Here is a 17,186-nt window from a genome sequence, read left to right as displayed (position 1 = left end):
ACTCATATCAACTCATTTGATTCTTGTGTTGACCATGTGAGGTCCATATTATTATCCCCATGCAGTAATTTGCCCAAGATAATACGGATATTAGGGGTCAGAGCCAAGATTCAAATCCAGATAGTTTGGCTCCCAAAGGCTAAACTCTTAACCATCACAACATAAGGCCTCTGTAAATAAACACCCAGGTGGTAAAATGTGAAAGCCAGAGCAGCAGGTGGAATCATTCAATATTTATTGTATTTGTAATCTGTGCCAGGCTCTTATGCCTGCAATGACAGACCCTAAGTTATACCAGATAACAATTTTACATTCTCTGAGCTTCCAATCTAGTGAACAATAAAATAAAGGACACTGTGATTGCAACTAGATGGAAATGCAGTCTATGTACTAAGAGAGCACAGCAGGAGAGTGAGCAGGTCCCAGGACACAGGATAAGGGAATGCTTTACTGTTGAGGCAGAATTTGCTCTGGATCCAAGCATTCTATTTGGGCATTAGAAGGGAAGAAAGAAGGCAGCAGTTCCAGGAAAGGGACTAACAGAGGGAGAATCTCAAGGGCACAGTGTGTACAAGGGCAGTAGCACATAACTCTGCACAAGAACTAGAAAAGGAGCAGAACATAGAGCTGAGAGGGTAAGGCCAGAATTTAGAAGATCTCATATGCCTGGTTAAAGAGTTTGCGTAAAGATTGAAAGGTGGTATACGTTAGAGGTCTTGAGCAAGCTTCAGGAGGATTGACTGAGCAGTAGACTCTGATATCAATTGCAGCTAGGAGCAACTGAACAAGAGTTAAAACAGCCTCTTAGAGGGTCATTAGGCCATGGGCAAGATGGGGGAGGTGAGCTTGAGAACCATCTGAGAAACAGGGACAAAAGTCCTACTGAGTTGGATATGAGAAGTGAGGAAGAGTGAGTTGTTGGAGCTCGTGAGAGAGAGTGTCCTGGCCCTTCCCCGTTGGTAAGTATCTTTTCCCTCCACCTGGTTTCTCAGCACATCTTACCCAACAAACGTGAAGTGCAAGACCTCCACCTCCACTACTCCCTCTTCTGTGACCCTCAACAGAAGGGATAGCCTGACTGAGATGGCTCTGTGATCCACTGTGATCAAACTCTGCTTGGTACATATGAAATTGATACTGATTAGTATGTAGAACACTTTTGGAAAATTTGTGAGGCTACATTTAGAAATTACATTAATTCTTATTGCCACAGTTTTCTTTCTTTTTTTTTTTTTTAAGTAAGTTTGACTTTAAAAAACATGTTCATTTATTTATTTATTTTTGAGAGAGAGATAAAGAGAGCAAGAGAGAGAGCAAGCGTGCGCAAGCAGGGCAGGGGTAGAGAGAGAATCCCAAGCAGGCTCCCTGCTGTCAGTGCAGATCTCAGGAACTATCAGGGCTGGAACTCAGGCACCGTGAGATCATGACCTGGTCCGAAATCAAGAGTCGGATGCTGAGCCGACTGAGCCACCCAGGCGCCCCTTATCACCACAGTTCTTTAAAAGAGTCAGGGGAACTCCCAAAGTAGCCTGGAGAGCCACAGCTCAGACAATGATACGCTGAGTTAATTGCTCACTTAGATCTTTATTTTATTCTGGGATCGGAGGAAAGGGAGAAAATGAAGTACTCTTTTGAGAAGGGCTTGGAGAGCAGGTATGACATACTGAGTAGCAATGCTGGTTGCGGGTACAGGAGGGGGAATCATGGAAATGCACCACATGTAAGTCATCCCAACCCAGGTCCAGTTTTTGTAGGATCCTTGGCGTTGAATTCGGTCAACATCTGTAGGGACAACATCCCTTGAATATTTCTGGGGGACTTTGGGAATCTAGCTTTTTTCTGTGAGAACCTTTTAAAGGAAATGTCAATAACCTTAAAAAAGGTATGGAGAGGGGCATGTGGATGGCTCAGTCAGTTAAGCATCTGACTTTGGCTCAGGTCATGATCTCGTGGTTTTTGAGTTTGAGCCCTGCACCGGGCTCTGCACTGACAGTGTGGAGCCTGCCTGGGATTCTCTCTCTCTCCCTCTCTCTGCCCCATCCACACTCTCTCTTTCTCTGTCAAAATAAACAAACTTAAATTAAAAAAAAAGTATGGAGATTATTTTGTTTAATTAGTGGTCTTAGGAGACTAGCAGATAGGTTGGACCTCGTTTGGGCAAATTATTTTACCTCCTCCCTTCAAAGAGAAGAGTAGGACCTGATGTGATGGATACATGGGGACTGCCACTTCCCTTAAAGTTCTTCTTTCTAGTATTTCCCTTCCCTTGGTCCCAGGAGAGTGAGAAAATGAGACAGAACTGGATGACTTAAACCTATCTTTCCTTCCTTGACCACAATTTCAGAACACGTGTCCTTCTGGCATAGCCATGTGATAATGGATGGCAGTTCCAAAGTCATAGAGTTGTTCCCAAAGCATGCCCAGATTCAGTCTGAGGTTGAATGACCTAGGCATCCAATCCACTGCCCTATTCATGACTGCAAATTGGAATACCAAATGCTGCTTCTTTCATGTCATTTTGTCACACGTCAATCGATATTCTCGGAGTCTGCTGCTTGCCCAACTATCACTCCTTTTATTCAGATGAAAGTCAAAGCGTTAAATAATATACAACGTACAGCCTCCATTGGTTCCTACCAATGAAACTTCATAAAAGAGGCTGATGTGCCTACCTAAAACTCGAAGTGTTATTTAATTTACCTTCACCAATCCTAATAGATCTCCTTTTTCTTCTTCAGGGGTTGCTGAAGTGTGGCTGTATTAAGTTTTATCTCTACATTTGTCTAGTATGAATCAGGTAATGGCCAGCATTGTGTTTATCCTGATTTTCACAACTGATGCCTTATCTTATGAGCAGATGTCAATCACTTTAGAGGTAGGGGCATAAGCAAAACTTGGCAGTGACATGGCAGAATCTTTCGCTCAAGGGCTGGAGTCAAGATTCTCTGGGTTGAATTCATCAGGATGTGGCATGGGTAAGAGACGGTAGTAGAGGCCAATGAAGCAAGGTTGTCATATTTAGAGTGCTAGACCTGGTTAGTAGTGGGCCACTCCTCAGTGAACCCAGAAATGTTTCCTCCTTGACTGAGTTTACTGGAAAAAAACTTGTTCCCAATATGTATGAGGCTTACCTTTTGCTCTTTGCACTCACTGTGTGAATATTCAACTTAGCCAGTGAGGAATTTGGAAGAATCATTTTCATGTGTGATTGTTTAAAATATTTTCACATGGATCAATAAGATGGACATGTAACTCTTTAGGGGGTCTAAATCCACAGCAACTCAGAGAAGCCATTTTGCATGATTTATACTGGAATTTATCCAAGGCTGTCCCAGGTCCCAAAGATAAGCATCGTGGGGCCTATGATGGCTGCATAATAAATTGAGCTGAGGATAATAGGAGAGGTCAAATCCAAATCCAAAAAGCAAACCCCTTATCTACCACCAAATCTCTTTTTTAAAAATGAATCCCTAGAAAGAGGTCATTCTGTACTTTTGCTATATTGGGATTGAGGCTTATTCACCAGTAATTGCACCCCGGAGAGATTTCTTAGCTTCTACTTGGAAACCAGGAGGGGAAATAATTCCAGGTGGGAGGTTTTTCATAGCCCATCAAATCTCCTACATAGGTTTCTTATTCTAAAATAGAAAAAGCTGGGTAGGAAGGCTGTGTTTTACTCTCTTGCCTCAACTTTTTTTTATACTTACTTGGTTTCATATTTGACAAACAATTATCAAGAAACGGCTGTTTGCCTGGCAGTGTGCTAAGCATATTTGCCTCGTGTTCCCACTAAATCACTTAATACTTGGAAAAAGATATTCAGACCTTCATTTCAAATATTGGGAAACTGGATTTCAGGAATACATAGTGCATCACAAGGTCACACAGTGAGGAAATGGTATCTCAGGGATTTGAATGTGGTTTTCTCTGAGCCTAGGATTCTTCAGATGGCAAAATGCCATCTCTTTAATTTTATAGCTACATTATAAACACATTTTTATATCTACAATGTTGATGTCTTTATTTTTGTATATACAAAATTTTACTTTTCATTTTCAACTTTTGAGAACCTAGAAGCAGAAAACATGCATCTTATTGAAAAAAAAAGTTAAGTGCATTTTAGGGGCAGATCTTGATTTGATAAAATATTATCTGATAAATATTAGATCAACAAAATTACACATTTTAAGTGGAATTAACAAGCATAGAGTTTATTCCCATACATTCTCTTTCTTTTAATGTTTATTTATTTTTTTAGAGAGAGAGAGTGCAAGCTGGGCATGGGCAGAGAGAGGAGGACAGAGGATCCAAAGCAGGCTCTGCACTGACAGCAGCAAGCCTGATGTGGAGCTCGAACTGGGGAACTGTGAGATCTTGACCTGAGCTGAAACCAACTGAGCCACCTGGGTGCCCCTACATTCTTCTTAATTCCTAAAATATCAACATGCGGTGAAATCCCAGAGTAACTGTATAACATTTTCAGTTGAGTCACCTATGATAAGCACGTAGGCATTTAAAAAAATTTTTTAATGTTTATTTATTTTCAAGACTGAGAAAGAGACAGAGAGCAAGCAGGGAAGGGGCAGAGAGAGAGGGAGACACAGAATCTGAGGCAGGCTCCAGGCTCTGAACTGTCAGCACAGGCTCTGAACTGTCAGCACAGAGCCCAACGCGGGTCTCAAACTCATGAACCGCGAGATTATGACCTGAGCTTAACCGACTGAGCCACCCTGGCACCCTAGAAGGTAAGTATTTTGATTTTTATCGTTTTACCCTTGTAACCCATGTCTCTGCAGTTGGTTAGTTTAATTCAAGGTAAGTCTCAGACCAATCAAGGCACTTACTATCTCATTATGAGATGTAATTAATAGATCATTCCTTCAAATTACTGAAGATTTTGATTTCCAACATTCTCACCTGGTAGGTCTTTAGGATGCCAGATCTCAGACTCTGTATGTAAACACTTTAACACACTGGTTGTTTACTTTTCCTACAATTCCTAGTCTGGACTTTCTGTGCTATGAGACTGTCAAGTTTCTATTTTGCATCTTTCTATTCAAGGAACTCTCATCCTGTACTTCTAACTTTTTCCTACCCTGAGGGCTCCCCTCCCTGGCCTCACTGACCCACAGACTACTTTTGCCAGGGGAAAAGTGACATTGTCTCTTTTCAGTAAAGTACATAATGGATATCAATTCCTAGAGTCTCCTCATTCATGCAAGTAGAGAATCAGAGCCAAAGTTCTCCTCCTGTGAAAGTAATCACTTGGGATGGCAGAGAACCCCAGAAATCTCCAAATTAAGATGTCTTTCTTGCTGGAGGGCATCTGTTTTTTCTAATGGCATCTTTGGAAAAGTAGGATCTCTCAGCTGCTCTGCCTAGTGGCAATTTCTAGCCCTGCAGCTTTTGCTGGAGCCCTTCTGCCTTAAGGAATTGATCCAAGCTCCCTTGGTCATAGGAAAAGTTATATTATTTTTAGTTCTACCTTCTGATTTTTTTTTTTAACTATAGAGCTCTTTAATGATAACTGTGAGACCATGCAACTAATTTATTGGTCAGGTTTTTGAAAGTTTCTTTTTAAAGTTGCAAAGAGTTTCACAAGAAAGTAAGCAGGGATATCTCAGTAGCACATATTAAGTTCTTCCCTTGTGCCCTTTCCACCATGTTGTAAGGGAGGGCTCAGCTCCACTGATTCCTTGAATGGAATGAATATTCATTTACTCACAGTTTCCAAGCATTGGGAAATGCAGGATATAACCAAAGAGAAAAATTCCTGCCTACATCAAACTTATTTTCAAGTAGGAAAGAGAGACAATAAAATAAATATGTAAAATATGTACAATAATAAATGATAAATCAGGGAAATTGTGAGTGGGGGACCATGTTCTTTAGCCCCTACTCATCCTCAGTCTCTTCAGATAGTGTTTGAACTCAGATTACTGGGTATAACGGACACTGTCTTCTGCCGCCTATCTAATATCCTTACTCCCTTGTTTTTACTAACAATGCAATACAACTCAGTTCTAGTCACGAGATACAAGCAAATGTTCCTGAGCTGGTTGTCTCAGAGACTTTAGAGAAGACTCTCTATTTCCCTTTTGCCCAGAATATGGACACAATCTCTGGAGTTGCAGCAGTCACCTTGCAATCATGAGGCAAGGTCATGCCAGAGATGGCAGAGCAGGAAAATGGAACTCAATCAGCCCTGACAACCCATCAGCCCTGACTACCAGGTTCTCTCAGCACCAATACAATGCACGACCTCCCTGGGGGACTCTACCTACAGTGTAGCCTCTGCATGTGGGGCACAATGGACCACAATTCTAAAGGCTGCAATATATATGAGATTCTCTGGAATTGTGTAACACTGCAGCACTGTTGTGTGTGTGTATGGTGTGTGGGTGTGTCTTAAATAATCCTTTGGTTTATTCACAGTTGTATTATTACATGCAGCCAAACACAACTTTAGGGTTAACAATAGCTGCATTTCTTCTTCTGAACTTTTCTTTCAGGGTACAGAGGCACATGCTCAAATTGAGTCTGAGGACAATTCAAGTATCTTATATGACAGTTACACAAAGTGAACTGTAATAGTCACTCTTTTAGTATGATTCATCTGTCAAGTTAATTTTCTTGCCAACCCAATATCTTCTAGGAACCCAATTTATTCAGAGAGGAGAATTAAAGAAAGGATGAGGTTGAAATATTAGACTTTAAGTCAAACATTAGGGCACATTCAGAATTCTGTCTTATATTGTATAAATTCAAGGGGTGGTATCTTAAACAGGTTCAAGGGGGGCTGCCCCTCAGCCCCATATCTAAGAGCTCACACACCTGGCAAGACTATTGTCTGGAATCTAGAATCTGTGTCCATTGTCACTGAACAGATTTGGCCTCATATGTCTTGCTCAAGCCATCGTATTTGCCTTGCCCTTGATCTCCTTATCTTCATCTATTCTTCCCTCTAAGTAAGTCTCCATATTACCACAGACTTCCCTTCCTCAAAGAAAATCACATTTCCTATCACCTTCTTTCTTGAAAACTTTCTTTGGATAAATGTTGCCTTCTGAATGAAGTCCAGATGCCTTAACATGGAGCACTAGGCTCCTTTTGTTATGGTAGCGTTTGACTTTCCAGCTTCAGTTCCTGTCACTCAGCAAATCTTGACAATTTCTGAATACACAGTGCCATTTGTAATTTGGACCTTTCTTTATGGGTTTTCCTTCTGTAAGAATGTTCCTCTTCCCCTCAACTTTCTTTGTTCCCCTTGCTCTTCTGTCAAAGCTCAGCAAATAGAACTATCTCTGAAGTTTTTCCTGATTTATGCAGACAGTTGTTTATACCTTACCCTTCATTATTCTTTACACATCACTTGGTACTACTTCATAACAACACATATTTCATCCCATTACAATGATCAACTATTATTTGTTTATATCTCTCTTTCTATATTATGTATTCTTAAGGGTTCATGTCCTTGTCTTATTAATCTTTATATCACAGTTTTTAGTATAAGTGCTTGGCAAATATGAGTTTTCCTAACATGAGTTTAATTTTTTCTTTAATTTAGAATTTAATCTAAGTACTTGTCTCAATCATAAGTGACCTGGTTAAAGCAGAGACCAGAATGAAGTAACCAAAAATTCCAAATGCAAACTTCTAATTATTTGGAATCAGAGCCAAAGCCTTGAATTATATTGGAAATTACTAATGAGGCCATTAGTACACTAGAGACTTTGAGCTGGATTCAGGATAATATCAGTGCACAACATAACTATCAACCAATACGTGTGGATATATCTTTATACACCTAATGGCATAAAATATATCTTAATATGTTTTGTTACTAACCAAAGCAATAATATTTTATGAGATTATACTGTACAAGGGTACATATTAATTTTCAGTTGGCTGGGATAAGAACTCATCTAATTTGATTAGATGGCAGTGGTATAAACAATACATAGTGATATCAAGGGAGCCTATTGTATTTAATGTTGATGGATGCTAACAACATCAATTCATACATGGTTCCAATTGCAGTGAGTAGGAACATTGCTTTTAGGTGCAAACCTATTAATAAATAAAACTCATTATAAAATGTCATCCAGTGGGCCTATCTTTCCCCATTGGGGAAAAATACAGCTAATGCTTATATGTGACATGTTTGAGGGGACTGAGCTAGGAGACACATGAATAATTACTGTGCTCTGTATTAGAAATTCTCAGGTTGCCATGAGAAAGTGGAGCCAGAAGGACACTGCTTACACAAAATTTTATACTGAGTAGTGGCATTACTCTATTCTGTCTCTGTCTTTCTCTCTGTCTGTCTCTCAAATAGGCATTTTGTTTGTGCCCACTGTATTTGAATGGGCTATTAGATTGTCTGTACTTTAAAATACATCAGTATAAGTTGTGTAATACATATTTGGGTGAGAGAATCAACTTGGCACCAAAGTAATTGTTTAACACTTGATATATCTTATTCAAATCCACATTCTAATGGTGGTTCGTGACCATTTTAAAGATCCTAATCAGGAGTCTACATTTTAAAGGAGGCGCAAACTGGCACTTCAGTATCACCATCCAAACCTGCACTAGCCTCTTCCTAATCAGTGTAGTTCAGAGACCAGTAACAGGCATTACCTATACACTTGTTAGAATGTAGAATCTCAGGCCCTCAACCCAGATATAATGGATCAGTCTGCATTTTAACACAACTCCCAGTGGATTCTATAAGCATTTAATTTGAGTATCACTGCACTAGGCAATTTGTTAATTAGCATATGAGATGTTAGAAATAATTTTTGCATTGGTGAAATGAGTAATTACCAAACATGTGGTTTATTAGAAATATTGTATGGGTATCTCTGCTCTTGATGGAATTTGGGGAGCCCGGTAGCTTTTTGTGTGGCACTCCGAGATGAATCTAGGACCCACTGGGTCTTGTGTCCCCGACTTAACATTAGATTCTTGGATCTGCTCTGACTGCAAGGTTAGCTGGCCCTGCTGTCAAAGTATTGTCACATTTACCTTGGAATGAAACTTTTATGCAAGGTGCTTGGCATTGTCTACAAGAACAGGGAATGAGGATGTCATATGATTCCTTTTGTACTTGCTTGTTTGTATGTGTTTCTTGGTTTGGAAACCGCCTGGCAGTTTGCTGGATATAATCTGAAACTGGCTCTTCTATGCAGAAGGCAGGGAGAGACAAAGAAAGAGGCAGCCTGCTCCAGATTGGTAGGTGGCAGGTTTAAAAATCAAGGGAACTATGAGGCTTGTTTTAGCCCCAAGACAAGTAGATCTGTGCACTCACAGGCCAAATCTTAAAGCTTTATATAGAGGCCTACATTGTGTCTAGTCACCCCCAGACGGTCTTAATACCACATCACCATCTCAAGGCTGTGTCCTTGGGGCAGCTTCTGAGAGTGAGAACCCAAGCAGAATGTACTTTCGAAGGACAGGGGACGGAGTGAGGAGCCTCTGATTGCCTGGGCCCACTTAAGGGTCAGCTGGTGGTCTGTGCTCTCAATGACCTCCCACAACAGTGTTTATAAATTTGTATGTCTGAGACTTCTTACATTATAACATGCTACCTGGTGGTGAGCACACTTATAATCCTAACAACCCTGCCATCTTGATATTGGCACCTATTGTCTCTTCATTTTGTTGGAAATCCTCCTGGTTCTCAGTATGATGAAACTTTTTTTTTTCCTAAACCTGTAACTTTTTGTGTTATAACTTTAGATCTTTTTAAACCTTTTTAGCTGAAGATCTATGACACCATTTCAGTAGAAGGAAGGGTGTTGCCTCATTATTATCAGGTGGCTATAGAAACCCAGGTTCCTTAGTCTTTGTTGACACATGAGTCCTATTACTGGTTGGCAGGCTGGGAGTTCCAACACCCTGTGTGGTTTTATCAACAGTGCACTGGTGGTAGTTTCATTACTGTCGGTGACTATGAAAGTCTTGTCTCTCCACTGGTCTCTTCTTTTTTTTTTTTTTTTTTTTTTAATGTTTATTTATTTTTGAGACAGAGAGAGACAGAGCATGAATGGGGGAGGGGCAGAGAGAGAGGGAGACACAGAATCGGAAGCAGGCTCCAGGCTCTGAGCCATCAGCCCAGAGCCCGACGCGGGGCTCGAACTCACGAACCGTGAGATCGTGACCTGGCTGAAGTCGGACGCTCAACCGACTGAGCCACCCAGGCGCCCCTCCACTGGTCTCTTCTGACTCTACCTGAGCAAAGAGAGGGCTGGGGCATCTCATTATTGTGTTTGGGAGGGGGTTAGGGGGTGGATGCACAGGTTTCCCACTTTGTCTACAGTGTGGATAAACACCAGAGATTGTTGACTCCAGACTTCTAACAAGTTCACTATAATAAAACTGATTCTAAATTAGAAAGTTGAATTCTCCAAATGAGAGGACACATCTGAAATCTTTGAGAAATCAGATCTAGTAGAAAATGGAAGGGGAAATATTCCTTATGATTTTGTTCTGGAAACTCTGCCTTTCCTGTTAATCCTTACTTAACATGTTAATCCTTACTTAACATTCCCCCATTTCCTCTATTCTGTGCTTTGTGTATGTGTGTTCTTCTGCATTGAAGACTAAGCAATTGTATTCTTGGGAAGTTATAGTAGTTTCTCAGAAACATTTTGATCTCTCTGAAAGAAATTGCTTTTGCAATGCTATGTCTGCATGCTGTTCTCTCCTTGCATTGCAGCTAAGACACAACTTCATATGGGTGAGTACATCTCTGGAAAAATTCTCTTCTACCAATTTCCCTAGCCCAGACGGCTCAGTTGCAGAAAGCTCATGGTACATTGCTCTTGAAGAAAAGAATAAGTTTTATAAGAAAGTTCAGGTCTTGACCACATATTTTCAACAGTTCTATTTTTTTTTTTTAATTATGAAGTTAATTTTCCTTCTGCTTAATGTCAATTAAGTGCATAGACTGATACCGTTTATGGAAATTACATATTTGGGCTACGGATGGAGAGAACTTTCGACCAAAGCTTCCCCTTATCTCATGTGCAGTTCTCACAGGGCAGAATCAAATTCAGGAGGCAGCAAAGGAGATTAGACTCTAAGATGCAACAGTATTTTAAGGGAGATGTCAGAAACTATCGATGTTCATATTTTAGGACAAAAAAAAATATCAATCCAGAAAATAGATCCAAGCATGAAGGATTTGAAAAAGGCTACAAAAGCAAGTACATGGACAAAAAGGTTATTTTTGCTGAGGAAATATGACAAAGTGTGAGACTGTTGTCCACGTGAGACACTAATTCTCTTTCCAAATCTTGGTAAGACTTAATTGTGATCATTATTACATTTCACTATTCTAGAAGTAGTATTACAGATAATATCCATTTCTGCCATATCATCTAGAGGGATCTGTTTAGAATTTAGTTTGTGAAAAGCAATGGTAGAGAAATGGAAAAGAGTGGCAGTTCTATAATTTCTAAAGAACTGTCAACAACAAAGGAAGAGAAACTTAGAAAAAAGCTCTACATTTTCCTGGTAAAATTGCACTTTGTTTTTTTACAAATATTTTCTTAGTACACTCCTTTATTTCTCCAGCCATCTTGTTTTCCCTTTTCTTTCTATTTCAGAGAGATTGTTGGTTGTGTGGAAAAGAGGTGGGGGGAGAGACCCATTACTGAGGATTCTCAGCCTTCCACCTTTGGTTCATGCCTTGTTCCTCTGGAGGCAATTTCTCCCTTAAACATACCTCTTATGCTGTATTAATACATTGTGTCAACTGTCTCCTGCTTTCCCATTTCCAAATATCCTGCATATATACCCCTGCCTGGATCACTTCAAGATGAAATGGTCTTCCTGGGGCTGTACATGAACAGCACATACTTAGGATCAAAACGCAGGTGAAGAATTTTAATACAGGAGCTAAATATGTTCACTTTTCTTCATGCTTGAAATCTAACTATTTTAAGAGTAAATTTCGATGTTGGTGTCTTTCATGAATTTTACCTGATACTGAATGTGGTTTTAGCTCATTCTTCATTTCTAGAATTTCTGTTTCCATCTTACCACGGATTATTGCTTCTGTCCCATTTACTCAGATTTCCCTCTAGTACTGCCAGTCATCCATAGGCTTAATCTCTCTCCTTTGTCTCTCTATCATGTTTATTATCTATCTCACTGTTTTCATGGTTTTCACTTGATTCTCAGAGAGTTCCATAAGTTCTCTGTTACATATTAGGATGAGTGGGCATGGAAAGGGGTCACACTATGCATAGCCCCAGCCAAATTCTTATGTAGTGGAAACCTGTGGTCAAATCTAGCTTAAATGAGGAGAGAGCTTCTCTGACATGCATGTGGTGGATTTCTTTCTGCACGTTATGAGGCAGGTAGTAATTCTTATTTCTCCAAAGGAACTGAATGAAAAACTGTAAGTCCCAAACTGCCCTGTTTTCACTGTCTTTCCCTGTGTCTTCAGCTTCATATGTCACCTTGACACTCAAGCATGCAGGGGACCACCCTCCTCTTGAGATGTACAGTAGAAGGGGATGGAAGAGGGCAGTGTCAATCTCTGGCTGCCTCAAAACATAGGCATTTTGGTCTTGTTTACATTTGGGGCAAGAACCATATTTTTAAGGAATGCTGTTAGGCTGAAATGGTCTTTTTCCTGTACAAGTCAGCTGTTCAGTTTCAGGCATCAAAGCCTGTGTTAGAAGTCAAAGATGATGTTTTCCAATACAACCCTTTCTGGTGATGTAGTTAATAGAAATACTTGGATCACTTTACTTTTCTTCAAAGCACTTATTTCCACCTGTAATACTAGTTTATCACTCGTTTCTCTGCCTATTGTCTCTTTCTACTTGAATATAAGCTCCCTGTGAGCAGGGAATTTGATTGCTTTGTTTACTGCTAGATTCCTAGTGCCTTGCACACAGTAGGTATTCAGTAGACGTTTGTTAAAAATAAGGACATAACCATAAATTGGAGAAGACAAAGGTGATTATCAGTCTCTTTACTTCCTTGACTCTATATTTCCAATATATAAGTATCTAAAGTTGAGGATGAGTGGTTTAGGAAGGGAAGGTAGATGGTTTATTATAGAGCATATTGGGTTTCAGGTGCCCAAAAGACATCTTCATGGAGATGTCAACTGCAAATTTAGATTGAAAAGCTGAAGCTAAAGGGATACTTTTGTGCTGAAGGAGAGACTGAAAATTCATTAGCATCTATGTAGTATCTGGCGTAGGAAAAACAGTAGGCAGATTTTGTAGTATGAAATGATCAGTGTACTGAAGATTGAATTCTTGACACACTAATATGGAACTTAAAGAAAATATTTTTACATAATTATGGCCTTCTAAGTAAAGAACACTAAATAAAAGAACAAACATTGGATGTTACAGAGTGATTGAATAGAGACTTCCATAGATAGAGATTTATCTCCAGGAGTATTGTTTTTATATTTTAAAAGGGGATAAAATCCCTGGGGCCATCTGTTTATAATTAAAAAGATTGTAAAACAGTAGGGAGCAAAGATTTATCTCAGTCTTTCTGGAGGGAAAGTGGTAGCTTAGGGATAGTTCCTATAGGAGCTTCCAGATTCATAATTTCAGGATTCTTCTCTGTGGTACCAAAGAAAAAATTATCTATGCATGCAGGGTTATATCTGACCCCCATTAGCACCTTGAAGGGAGGTACTGGGGCATGGGGAACCAATACATTTGTTGCTGTAACATAATAATACTATACCTTTGATAGAAAAACCTAATGTTTGATTTCAGGACAAAATAAATACTTTAAAAACATTGACTAATATCTATAAGGCCATTGAGAGGAAAAAAACATGCAGATGATTGAGAACGGGAAAAGATGGTATCTTAGAAGGTAACTGAGTTTTCAAGTATTTGAACTCTCAAGTAGAAGACAGATTTAATCTAATTTTAATCTAGATCATAAAGAGCTGTATAAAGGTCAGTTGTTTCACATTATTGGGAAGCAAGTTCTGGTACAAAAAGGGAAAGCATTTTTATCAAAGTTTTCAGTAATGGACCACAGTCCCCAAGAATTTAAGAAGTAATATGTTGTAATGAAAAGAACAGTAGATGAGGAATAGGACACTTCCTGGGATTTTTTTTTTAATACTCATAGCCATGGTTTTTGGGGCACATTATCATATTTGAATCTCTGTTTCCTCATCCTTAATCCATTTAACAGGCCTGTCCTGAAGATCAATCATGTAAAAGTATTGACATACAAAAATTTATAAGTTTATAAATGCCAAATGAATCTGAAATAAAGTATCCTGAATTAAAGTATTAAAGGAGAGACAAGGTGGCCAGTTCTCAAGCCATCTTGGATGTCTGACATTCTGATGACTCCAACCCCAGGTATCTCCTCATGGAAGACACCAGTGGGGACCACCCAACTGAGTCCAGTCAACACACAGAACCATGAGAAACAATAATAAATTGTTGTTTTAAATTGAGGAGTAGAGCTACATGAATATATAGAGAGATATATAGATAAATATGTATCTTAGTGTATTTCCTGTGTGAACTGGGAATATGTAAGAAACTACACCACCTGAAGATTCCCAAACCCAATCATCTGGATATGTTTTGCTAAAAGTATATCCTTTTTTCTTATCTCAGAGTTATTTGTAACTTTTTAAACTTTATGTGCTCATTTTTCCCAAGCTTCCAACACAGTTCTCTGTGGAATAACTTCACTGTGACTCCAGCTACCTGAGAGGACATAATTCAGTGTTCCTTTCCAAAGCAATTTATGGTTACCAGGGATGTGCTGAAAATATATTGCATAGGGAGAACACCTGGGTTCCCCTTATAGTATTTTCTTTGCTTAAGAAAATAGAATTATGTAAAGAAAAAGAAATATATGTTTTCATTCTTTGAGAGGGGACATAAGCACCTGAGAATTGCATGAGACTATGTCTTACTTTTGAGGAAATGGCCCAATTTGGGCATCCTTTTCCTAAGATTGAGTGCTGATGTTATTTCACCATGGGACATGGTTTCTCAGCAAGGAGGTATGTGATAGATGTGTGTGTATATATATCTCTATCTATCTATCTATCTATCTATATCTGCCCTTAACTTGTCAAAATGCTTTCACATATATTAATAAAATTAGAGTATTAAAGTGAGTAAGAATGTCAGACAAAAGCAAGTCTAATTTCTTCATTTTCCAAATAAGGACAATGGAGGGTAGTAGGTAAAGTGATTTGCTCATGGCCATTTAGCTAGTTGGTGGCAGAATCCAGATTCTTCAGTTTCTGTCCACTAATCATTTCTGTCTTGGGAGACCCCTCTGGTCAATACAGCATTTGTTTGTCTAGTTTTACAATGAGTGAATTAAGGAAGGATATCATTATGTTTGAGTGATTTAATTCAGGTCAAACAGGTAATTTAAACCATAACCCCAAACACTGCTAAGACCCTTTATCATCTCAGCAATTCCATTCCTAGGCATATAAGGCAAAAAACAGAACAGAACAGAACAAAACAAAACAAAACAAAACAAACATCCACATGAAAACTTGTACATAGCTTTCCCATCTTGCAAGATGGAAGGCGAAAAAGCTGAGAAGCCAGATACTAAGGAGAAGAAACCTGAAGCCAAGAAGGCTGATGCTGGTGGCAAGGTTAAGAAGGGTAACCTTAAAGCTAAAACATCAAATAAGGGGAAGCCCCACTGCAGCCAAAACCCTGTCCTAGTCAGAGGAATTGGCAGATATTCCTGATTGGCTATGTACTGGAGAAAGGCTATGTAAAAGAGGAAGTATTCAGCAGCTAAATCCAGGATTGAAAAGAAAAAGAAGGAGAAGGTTCTTGCTACTGTCACAAAACCAGTTGGTGGTGACAAGAATGGTGGTACCTGAGTGGTTAAACTTCACAAAATGCCTAGGTATTATTCTACTGAAGATGTGCTACGGAAGCTGTTGAGCCATGGCAAAAAACCTTTCAGTCAGCCTGTGAGGAAACCGCGAGCTAGCATCACTGCTGGACCATTTTGGTCATCCTCACTGAGTGCCACAGAGGCAAGAGGGTGGTTTTCCTGAAGCAACTGAGCAGTGGCTTGCTACTTGTGACTGGACCTCTGCCCCTTACTCGAGTTCCTCTGCGTAGAACACACCAGAAATTTGTCATCACCTCCACCAAAATTGATATCAGCAGTGTGAAAATCCCCGAACACCTCACTGATGCTTACTTTAAGAAGAAGAAGCTGCATAAACCCATACACCAGGAAGGTGAGATCTTCGGCATGGAGAAAGAGAAATACGAGATTACAGAGCAGCGCAAGGTTGATCAGAAAGCTGTGGACTCGCAAATTCTGCCAAAAATCAAAGCTGTTCCTCAGCTTCAGGGCTACCTCTGCTCTATGTCTGCTCTCGTGAATGGCGTTTACCTTCACAAACTGGTGTTCTAAATTTCTTAAAAAGAACCTAATTAAATAATGGATCTATCAAAAAAAATTTGTACATAAATGCTGACACCATTCACGATAGACAAAAAGTGAAAACAACCCAAACGTCCACCAACTGATGGGTGGATACACAAATTACGGTATTTCCACGCAACGGAATATTATTCAGCAATAAGAAATAATGAAATAGTGGTATATTCTACAACATGGGTTAGTTTTGAAAACATTAAGTATAAGAAACCAGATGTTAAAGGTCACATATTGCATGATTCCATTTATATGGAATATCTAAAATAGGCAAATCCATAGAGTCAGAAATTGGATTAGTGGTTGCCTGAGGCTGGGGGTAGTGGGAGAACAGGGTGACTAATAAAGGACATGTGGTTTCCTTTTGCAGTGATGAAAGTGTTCTAAAATTGATTGTGGTAGTGACTGCACAACTATGTGAGTATACTGTTGGAAAATGTCATCAAAAAGACATGACTACTGATTAACCCATGAGCCAGACCTGGGCACTTGGAGGCACCTTACCCACTCCCCTCTCCTTGGAATGTGGGTTCTGCTTGCCTTTCCCATTCCCAGAGGCTGCTTCAAAGACAAATCCTTGGGCTGGTGATGTCATGTTGGAAACACTTACATGGTATATGTGACTGAGCCTCGTTAGGGCCTCTTTATAAACTTCTAAGATTTGGAGGGCTGATGCAGGAATCCATTCATCTTGCAACAGCCCAAGACAAGTTTCATATGCAGGTTCCCTT

At 39.6% G+C, this 17,186-nt stretch overlaps 1 protein-coding gene across 1 annotated transcript; it reads left to right on the top strand.

The window, feature by feature from the left end:
* The first annotated feature begins 321 nt into the window (after positions 1-321).
* Positions 322-16,431, top strand: LOC115509746 (60S ribosomal protein L6-like). The gene is given in 4 exon segments (XM_032592752.1): positions 322-332; positions 3,005-3,008; positions 15,779-16,007; positions 16,010-16,431. Coding segments are annotated over 2 exon segments (528 nt in total). The 5' UTR covers positions 322-332; positions 3,005-3,008; positions 15,779-15,901.
* Positions 16,432-17,186: the final 755 nt, after the last annotated feature.

Source organism: Lynx canadensis, chromosome A3 (assembly GCF_007474595.2).
Source record: "Lynx canadensis isolate LIC74 chromosome A3, mLynCan4.pri.v2, whole genome shotgun sequence".
NCBI classification, from domain to species: domain Eukaryota; kingdom Metazoa; phylum Chordata; class Mammalia; order Carnivora; family Felidae; genus Lynx; species Lynx canadensis.
The sequence above is the reverse complement of the archived record's forward strand: the minus strand, read 5'-3'. Positions and strand labels throughout refer to the sequence as shown.